Here is a 9,220-nt window from a genome sequence, read left to right as displayed (position 1 = left end):
CCCGCGAAATGCCGTCGGGGAACTATGACGATGCTAACAAAATCGCCGAGGCGCGCGATAAGATAAGGGGAGTTATACCGCAAGAGGCTAGCGTCTCTCTTTTGTCGGAGCGTTCCAAGGTTCCAAGGCCATTTTCAAGAAAACACGCCGGTTCGAGGCTATACAGAGCATCCTGTCCAATCAGAATCAGCATACAGCGCAGACGGTCCTGGTGAATGTTGAGCAGCGGAAAGCTTACCATGTCATGCCACTAGGAGCTTACTTTTAAGGAGGCGTCTTATAGCCTACGTATCGTCGATAAAAGCAAGCCATTCTGCATTCTTGTACATAGCAACTTCAGGCCAGCCTCGGAAAGAGTTCAGCTGGATACTTCTCAATTAGAGAAGGGTATGAGATTAGAGACCAAGAAGACTGGAACAACGTCCATTGACGACATCTTGTCAACAACTCCACGCATGTAATGCGCACGGAAGAGAAAATGAACGGGCGACACTCCAGCAGGGGAGCTGAATAGATATCTTTCTATCAACCAGGGCGACGAGGAAATATATCCTGCTAAACATATGTCGTTTGATTGGGGGGAGCGACCGGCATTTGGCTATGACGTCCTTTATTCTAAACGACAATGCAAGTAGTAAACTAGCTGTACACGGGTCATAGTGAAGCTTTCACTGTGCTATAATCTTGGAAGTGCGCAGACGAGTGGACAAGCACCGCTAAGGATGACTAATCGCCAAAGGGGGTCCCGTAACACATCTATTATTCTTCCTGCATCACCACCAAGTATCCAGATGTCGCAGCTATCTCACAAGGCCGCTTAATTCCGCTTGCAAGGCATCAACCTTTGTCCTCAGATCAGTGCCCATAGCCTCCCCCTACACATTGCTTAGCCCGGATGAGAACCCCCTAAACACTCTCGGCCTACTCACCGCATTTTGCACAAGAGCATGCAACAACACAAGCGTATTTTGCAGATTGCGTCCCTGTACCGTGCTGCTCTCTGCTCCTCCACTCTTCTCCGACGCCTCTGTCGCCACCTCCTTTATCGCCTCCAACACCCCTCCATCCTCCTTCAACTCTTGGACGACGCAGACGGCTCCCTCGGGTACTTGCGCCATCAGACCCAGCCCAAGTAGGCCTTCGGATCTGGGTTCCGCAAAGAAGCGTTGTCGGATCAGTCGAGCTACTGGACGCGCCACTAGAGGAGTCTCGAGAGCGTGGCGGAGCAGAACTCTCGAGGAGTCTCCTGTATCTGGGCGCGAGAGATATCTCAGCATATTGACGATGGCTCGACCTAGCTCTATCATTGCATTTTTCATCGCCGTGCTTGGGGCTGGCGCTGAAGGGGCCAGTGCCTGAGTGACGATGTAGTCAAGTTTCGTTGTGATCACTTGCTCAACGATTGCGAGGTCGCTGGAGACGAGTTTGGCCAGGACTGCGGCCCCTTCTCCTCTTACAGAAGGGTCGTTGTTGCTGAGGAGATGACAGCAGGTATCGACGAGTCCAGCTTTTGCCAAGACCGCTCTGTTGCTCTCAGGGTATGACAGGTGCCTCATAAAACCCGCTGCGGCATAAAGCAACGCTGGCTCCTCCTGCTGAGAAAGAATAGCAAGTAGAGGTGCATGTATGCCCAGCTCCTGTACCATGCGCATGGCAATACCATCTGACGTGGTGATGTTACCGAGTAACACGCAAGCACATATAGTAAACGGTCCTGTACGACCTTCAACAAGCCTCTCGCTAACCTTACGGACATGAGGACTGGAGAGGCTGGAGGTTTTGACGAATTCGTCTGTACCGGCGATCGCGGAGAGGGAGTTGACCAGCTCGACCATGACTATCACGTTGTCATCCATGTCGTTGGGAGAATCGTTTGGGTTCGATGCTAGCGCCAGAAATGCATCCTCCACCTGTGTTAATTGTCCTTCGTAGGCAATGGTAACATCGATGATTTTCTCGAGGATTTCCGGAGCCGCTGCTTGCTGCTGAACTGCCGGATCCTGGAGGTAATGAGCCAGCACGGGAACTAAACTCTCGAATATATCCCTGTCCTTGTGTTCCACAGCAAAATCCAGAATGGTTTTAAACACGTTGATTGAAGTGGAATCGTGTAGTTGGGCGGGAGTGAGTTTTTCGGTGATGCACGTCAGCAGCTCGGTGGCATACTCCCAGCCGTCCTCCGGTATCTTTCGCTGCGTAAGGCGCTCTGAAATCGTTTGGTCGAGTCTTAGGTCAGCTGCTCGAACCTGAGCAGGGTCTTCTATCAGTTCAGCAGAAGGGATGGCACCAGAGCCTCAACAACTGACCGTAATCGTTGCAAAGATTTAATATCACCACAAGTGCTGTGAGAGCGAGTGGTTCCCAATCAAGACATGCAGTGATTGTCTCTAGAATCTCCAATATAATGCCGCGGTTTTCCTCTGTGAAATCATGTTAGAGGTCGCGAAAGGCAATTGGCTCAGCTTTAGATCCGTACCATTGTCGACAACGCAGTTGCCAATGACTCTCAAATACTGCCGAGCTAGTCCAACTGGGATCGCTGATGGTCGCAGTTCTTGTATGACATGCTGCAGAATGCCTGCGTCTCGGAACTGTTCTCTCCACTCCCCTATTCCGTGTCAGTTGGGGCAGGATACACGAATGACGATTGAAAAGCACCGACCGTCTCGACCAGCAGCAGTTCCAAGAGCTTGAACTATCATCTCAACTTCATCAACTCTCCCATCTTCCCGGAGCTTCTTTAGCCGTTCAGGGATCGTTCTAAGCCCATCTCCCGCTTCACTGGGAAGTTTCATGAGGATGCTTTCGGGCCACTCAGCTCCACAATCTGCTTCACCGCTTGCCATGGTGAAAAGAGGGCGATTCAAGACTAAAGAGATGAGCTCTGCTTAGTATCTCTCTTACTAGTATCGACCTGATGCCATGGGCTTGATGGACCGGTCGCCGCCTGCGCCTAATTGGACGAAATGAAGTACCCTCTTCGGGCCACGGCTATCGGAGTTCCGCAGTCACAAACATTATGCCTCAAAACAAATTGCGGGACCGAGTCTTCGAAATGATCAAACTGTATCGACCAGAGAATTGTTGACGTCTCCCTCTGAATCCTGGAGTGTCTCGCTTAGCACCGGCTACTCCTGCCAACTGGAAAAGCTCAGTCACGTGCCTGAGTGGCTTGCTTGGCACAAATGTTGCCCAGTCGGGATAGCTAGTGGGACTCCACAATACATTGCGCATTGCTTTACTCCAACAAGGTTCCCAGCACGAAAGCAGCGGTATACATTCACATTCAAGATGACTCGGGCCCAACAGACCATCTCGATTGCCCTGCTCCTCTCCTCGGTATGGTTTGTCGTCCCTATTGTCTGTACACGTTTAACAGATGCTTAGCTCTACCTGGCCATCTTCACAGAGATAATACCACTCCCTGAGAAAGTCCAAACTGAGATTGTCCCAGTGGTATGTCACCAGAACTTTCTAAGCTAGATAGCATTTAACACTTTTTCAAGATCCCGTTCTGGGCGCTCGTCTCCTTCGGTTCCTACCTCCTGTTCAAGCTCGGATGGGGCGTGTTCACGTTCAACGATGTTCCGGACGCTCATAAGGAATTACTTGGCCAGATAAAGGAGGCGAGGGCAGAGCTGCGCGCCAAAGGGGTCGACGTCGGAGAAGACTGAGATGTACAACACGGTGTTCAGCATGCCCGGCAAAAGAGCGCTCACATATTGAAGGTTGAGCTGTCACAAAGGCTCATTTGATCAGCGAAGCTGCGGCTAAGGCATTTCTCATCGACACGGTTCGGCAGGATCTGCTCAGGTGTCGCTCTTTTCATTCAATTCACAGCTTGTTCTGCTCTATGTTTCAGCTTCAGCTTCTTCTCTGTCTTCATAAACTCCCTTATTCCGACGGGTATATCGTCAAACAAGTGCTCAGGCGATGCTTCCAATACCCAATTGGTCTCGCTGCCTCCTCCATCATCGTCCATGCTGGTCGCCACATGCGAAGGAGTCCCCGGCCTTGCTGCCATCATCCCAGTTCCCTTCCCAGCCTGTCTTTGGGCCTGCAGTGCTGCTCGTGCTTCCGCGGCCTTCGCTGCCCATTCCTCCATCTCATCGCGGTATAGGTCCCAGACACAGTTCACACATCCGGACATGCAACAGTTGTCTGGTTCGGTCGGCTTTGGCGGGACTAGGACTCCTGCGATAACTTTGGACGCAGCATCAATCTGCGCTCTGCGCTCCCCAGGGCCCGCTAAACGCGATCCAAAGACAATTCGTGGTTCCTCCAATGTTTCCTCTTTTTCGGTCCTCGGCGAAGAGTCTGATGGCGGAGGGACAGGACGGGTCCGGCTGGCGGCTTGCAGTTTGCTCAGAGGATGCGAGAGAAGTTCTGCATTGAAAGTTAGCGTATTGGGCACTGAATGCCTATACAATGATGTGATACCTGCGTAGAAACCCTCAAGCGGTCTGGCCTGATCGCCCTCCTTAGCTATGTGGCTCCTGAAGCGACGCTGTATCCGGTTGCTATTCTGCAGACCAATCGTTTTTGGTGCAGTCCTCCTACAGGTTTTGCGCCATACTTGCTGGTTGGAGGAGGAGAGTCCCCATGTAACCAGCGACGGAGACGACGAGATTGGTTTCATCGAAGGAACCAAAGAAACCGATGTGATGAGGTAATATCGTCTTCCTATCGCTATAAGAAGCCACACATTACTTGAGCGGTATACCAACACCCCAAGAAGTTTCCGAAGACAGAACAGCGCCAGGCGATAGATGCGATGAAGTCATTCCTCGGCACCGGTTTGCGCGCAAGGGTCTCTCGGCAAAACTTGCCTAAATCTACGAAACCACGCGGGCGACATTCAACATCCCACCCCAACGCGTCGAGACGCGCCGTTATTGCTAACATTGATTCCACGCGCCATTCCAGTCGAAATGTATAGCTAGAGCCTCCGTCGATGCCGAGCGATTCTCCACTCCGCCGCATAGCATACCCACTATTCCACATAACAGTGAACATTCACGCCCGACATGAATGAACCACCACGAAAGAGACGCAAGACCGCCTCGCCCAACGCAAGTGAAGCAGCTTCGAGCCCTCTGAAGAAACCTCTACGCCGACCGTCTTTTGCATCTCCCACAAAGGCCAGCCTTGCGCGATTCAATCCGAACCTCTTGCAGACCGGCAGGGAAGCTCTGATCCAGCGCGGAAAGCAGGCACGCGCCTTTATATTTGGCGGAAGCGCGGAGCAAACTGCTGGAACTGGGAACACGCAGAATGAAGCAGACCCTACGATTGCTGCCGCAGGGCGAGGGAGCTCGTTGGAAGAGGAGCGCCGCGCAACTGTCTCAGAAGTAGCACGGAGGAATACACGGGAGTCCACATCGGTGAGCCAAGAGGAGGAAGAGCCGGAACTGCCACAGACGTCTCCTCAGGCCTTGGAGCAGGACACTCCTCGACGAGGAATGCTCTTCTCTTCGCCAAGCAAAAGGCCTCCGCGCAAAGCGACCGGTGTCCACTCCTCATTGAAGGCAAGACCAGGAGTGAGCTCGGAAACAAGGATTCAGCCCGTGAACGGTGCAGATGCTCGAGGAGAAGGGACCGAAACTGGTGCAGCCAAGAAGAAGGAACCTCCTGATCCTGAGCTGGAGAGTAAGAAGCGGGAGAAGGAGAAGCTTTTGAGGGAGCTGGCAGATTTGCAAAACGATGTCGAGCAATGCGTGGACAAGGTGAAGTGGCTCCACAGCCGATCTCCTAGTCAAGAACTTGACCCGGGGGATCGGGATGATTTGATGTAAGTACACTGAACTGTCTCCTCCATGGCCCAATGCTGATATACAATAGCTCCTTCATCAACAAAATGACGAATTCGGAAGCGCTAGAAAGGGACAAAACCGAGCCGACAATATCCAATCTTCTGTGCTCATTTCTCCCATATGCAGCACAAGCCATCCACCAGCCTCAGAACCGAGATGATGCGGAGGACATTGTTCCATCACATCACCCCATCGACCTGGACGATCCGCTTCCGTACCTGCAAATGTTCACCTCCTTGCAATTCACTCCTCGGATGAGTCTACCAGATCTAGAAGGCTTGGACAACGAGTCGAGGAACTCGTACCAGAGGCTTTCGATCGACATCATCGGCCCGCAAAAGCTACTCACCGGCTCCGTCGAAGCCACAATCGATACGATGTCTCATCGAATTGTCAATCTTGACGTTCCTCGACTGTCCGCCTGGGCAGAAAAGGAGCTGGGAACCTTCATGCGAGAAAAGGCAAAACAGAAAAACCTCAGCTGTGCCTGTTGGGCAATGGACTCATACTGGGATCTCACCAAGAAACGCGCCGAGTATTGGCGCAAATGTGAGACGGCCTTCGCTCATCTAATACCAGGGCGAAGAAACGTTGGTAACGAGAATTCCAATCAAGCAATGGATGGGGATGCATCGAAGAACATGACACGTAAGGATTTGCTACGTCACTTAGGTCGGGATGTCCTGGTTTTGGAGGATAAGCATGTGCTCTTGAAGATATCATGGCGTATTCAATTTGATTGGACGGGTGAGGCGGAGTCGATTGTTCAGGTCGAACCTGCGTATCCGCGAGTGTGTAAGTTGCGTTTCTTGCACGCAAGGAAATGAATCTTCGTACTGATCGGATTCAGGGGCCGAAGCGGACACGAGCAGAAGCTTGAATACAATACCCCAGACGTTTCAATCTCTAGTCGAAGCGCATGGCGTGTTTGCAGCGACGAAGATCATGGTTGCGCTGCTCTTTGCGAAAGAGTAGGGGAGGGAATTTATGTCCTGATGCGTTTCAAGGGAGTTTATACATGCATCCCATGACCATGGGTTTTGTTTGCTTGGATGACGTGATACCATATTATTTAGGGGACGGTGATACCTCTTTGGCTTTGGGGCGTCTGTGAGAATTTATACGGAAATGGGCTCATACTTGGTGCCTATCTTGGCTTTGTCGTCGGCTGTCCAAGTTTCTGCCACCTTGCCGCTAGATATTTGGGGGGAATTTGCGAATGACTATTGAGATCTGATGTACCCACTCGGCTGAAATGTATTTGAGTTATAGCTATCTGGGAAAGAAACGACTCGCAGTGCTGAAGCTGGGGTCCAGACATATAGATATGCTGTATATGGTATAGTTCCTCAATGCATGGCTCGCATCCACGATTCATGCTTTATGGCATACGGGTACACCCATCTCTCAGAGATCCGTAGTGTGGATAGTGACAGTCCAGGTATAGCGTTGTTGTTCTTGTGTCCACCTCATTTTTCCATATAGATATCCTTGGCTTTGATGAAGGTTTTCACCGTTCGCCTTGCGCTGTAGGATTCTAGAAGGAGTTTCCTAGCATCATCATGGTTCAAGAGAATCTCATCCCAGTCTTCGGTATCGCCATCTAGCCGGTCTGGATTCGAATACAAGGTCGTGAAGGCATCGAGAAAAAAGAGACGTAACTTCGACCCGGGCATCGTTCCATCCAGAACAACCTGCAACGTTGCAGTATCAAGACGTATCGGACTATCGGCGGTCCACGTCCCATATAGCTTCCCCATGGCGTAGTTCTTGAAAGGCACGGCGAGTAACTTGTCTCCCATGATCCAGGCGTCAATGTTATCCCTCGTTGACAACACGGACCCTCTCGACCACCAAGGATCTGAGTATGAACCATAGTCTCGCATGAGTGTGATCAGTTTTGCGAAGCGAAGGATAGCTGGGCGTTAAGGAGTACTTACACATCCATGCGATAAACTTGTCGAAGATGTCGGGTCTGTCCTAAGGTAGGCGCACTGTGTTCTCCAAGGCTTCCTTGAAATGACTGGTACATGCCGCTTTCGTAAAAGCGGAATGACACGACACCAAGGCTTTTGGCAGATAAATAACGTGGTCGCAAGGCACGGAATCTGAACATCTAGAGGCACCAACCACCACCTTAACTACAGGACCCTTCAGCCTGCCGACTGTTAGCCCCAGGAATCCTAAAAGAGCTAAAGAACCTACAGGCCAAGGTTGTTGCGTGTGCTTAGCCCAGGCTCGATAGGAGCAGTAACGGGAGCACAACAAGGCGGGTCATTTGGCGCACCCTTCGCCCCAGCATCGGCGTCTTTGGAGATTACAACTGAGTAGTTGAAAGAATTCGATGGAGTAGCATTTTCCACCGTCAAGTCAACCAAATTGCTTGCCTGGCTCTTGTCAATGGTTTTCCCGATGTGCTAGTAGTGTTAAATACAGCCTACCTTCTCTGCACTGATCCTTGGCTCTGACGTAGATATGTCTGAGGTGGAACTGCCCCCAGAGAAGATGGGGGAGGCGCCGAGGAACGGCGATGACTGCTCTGGTTTTCGAACTTTCGCAATGCCAGAAGATTGTTCGGAGGCAGTACGACGGCGCTTCATGCCGGCAGTGGATGATTTCCTGTCGCGAAAAGTGAAGCGGGAACTCTTAAAGTCACTGCAATCCACGTTAGCTTAGAAAAGTCGCAGTGTCTGGCAGGTTTTACCTCAGCTCGGAATCAGTCAGTACTGTTGCGCACACGACTCGAATGGCGAGAGCTCGAGGGCTGGGCGTTGCAAGTGGATGAAGCCGAGCACTTGCGAAGAAAGAGAAAGGAGAGAAAGAACCGTGAGGACGGAAGTGGAGTTGACGCCTGAAGGCTGCCGGTCCCGAGGTCCACGTTGGGAAGGAACAACCCAGGAGCCTGCACGTGACATGCCCATTGCTCCATGTCCAGACCCGGGGGCTGTTCCAAGGTTGCGTGAGTTTGAAGCCTTGGAAGTCCTTTTTTAAAGGACGCTCGGAATAGGAACCGATCCGAAATGTGGCTTGCCTCGTGGTGCTTGAATGGTGAGATTGCCACCTGATTCCGTTGGGTGGTAGATTGATGGAAGAGAAGGACTCCCAGAGTGTAAAGTTCGTACTGTGTGGCAGGCAGACTGATGGTCTAGGCCTGAAGCTGATACCTGAAGTTCTGTTGTCTTCAGATCGTCAGATATGTGCTGCACCACACAGGGTGTGAGGTTACGAAAAGGGCCACTTACTTTCGGCTGTTTTAACGATTCAATACGCCTCACCGCAGCCTTAGGCAGAGCGCACAAAGCCCAGAGGAGTACCATGACCGAGAGTGCGAGTGAGAGAGTTCAGAGTAAACGAAAGCGGCGGCGTTGTGTTTGGTTTTCGAGATGAGAGACACGATTGACAAGATA

The 9,220-nt window shown here is 51.6% G+C and overlaps 5 protein-coding genes across 5 annotated transcripts; 2 read left to right on the top strand and 3 right to left on the bottom strand.

Annotated features, from left to right (window-relative positions):
- Positions 1-604: 604 nt before the first annotated feature.
- Positions 605-3,095, bottom strand: EI97DRAFT_497024 (ARM repeat-containing protein). The gene is made up of 4 exons (XM_033802498.1): positions 2,663-3,095; positions 2,477-2,608; positions 2,307-2,420; positions 605-2,257 (listed from the first exon to the last, which is right to left on the bottom strand). The coding sequence occupies exons 1-4, from the start codon at positions 2,844-2,846 to the stop codon at positions 876-878; spliced, it is 1,812 nt and encodes a 603-aa protein (XP_033649351.1). The 5' UTR covers positions 2,847-3,095; the 3' UTR covers positions 605-875.
- A 196-nt stretch (positions 3,096-3,291) lies between these two features.
- On the top strand, positions 3,292-3,674 carry EI97DRAFT_387080 (dolichol phosphate mannosyltransferas-like protein subunit 3; the record flags this gene model as incomplete). The annotated part of the gene is made up of 3 exons (XM_033796102.1): positions 3,292-3,339; positions 3,388-3,456; positions 3,507-3,674. The coding sequence occupies 3 exons, from the start codon at positions 3,292-3,294 to the stop codon at positions 3,672-3,674; spliced, it is 285 nt and encodes a 94-aa protein (XP_033649350.1).
- A 122-nt stretch (positions 3,675-3,796) lies between these two features.
- Positions 3,797-4,758, bottom strand: EI97DRAFT_427549 (uncharacterized protein). The gene is made up of 2 exons (XM_033797226.1): positions 4,441-4,758; positions 3,797-4,386 (listed from the first exon to the last, which is right to left on the bottom strand). Exons 1-2 carry the CDS (start codon positions 4,637-4,639, stop codon positions 3,830-3,832), a joined length of 756 nt encoding a protein of 251 aa, XP_033649349.1. The 5' UTR covers positions 4,640-4,758; the 3' UTR covers positions 3,797-3,829.
- Positions 4,737-7,182, top strand: EI97DRAFT_497022 (uncharacterized protein). Its single transcript, XM_033802497.1, has 3 exons — positions 4,737-5,791; positions 5,842-6,608; positions 6,664-7,182. The coding sequence occupies exons 1-3, from the start codon at positions 5,028-5,030 to the stop codon at positions 6,786-6,788; spliced, it is 1,656 nt and encodes a 551-aa protein (XP_033649348.1). The 5' UTR covers positions 4,737-5,027; the 3' UTR covers positions 6,789-7,182.
- On the bottom strand, positions 6,864-8,734 carry EI97DRAFT_504700 (uncharacterized protein; the record flags this gene model as incomplete). Its single annotated transcript, XM_033802842.1, has 5 exons — positions 6,864-7,692; positions 7,754-7,788; positions 8,019-8,200; positions 8,255-8,468; positions 8,553-8,734. 5 exons carry the CDS (start codon positions 8,732-8,734, stop codon positions 7,283-7,285), a joined length of 1,023 nt encoding a protein of 340 aa, XP_033649347.1. The 3' UTR covers positions 6,864-7,282.
- Between the last annotated feature and the right edge of the window lie 486 nt (positions 8,735-9,220).

This window comes from Westerdykella ornata (assembly GCF_010094085.1).
Source record: "Westerdykella ornata strain CBS 379.55 unplaced genomic scaffold EI97scaffold_49, whole genome shotgun sequence".
In the NCBI taxonomy this organism is placed as follows: domain Eukaryota; kingdom Fungi; phylum Ascomycota; class Dothideomycetes; order Pleosporales; family Sporormiaceae; genus Westerdykella; species Westerdykella ornata.
Note: the sequence above shows the minus strand (reverse complement) of the source record. Positions and strands in the feature narration are given on the sequence as shown.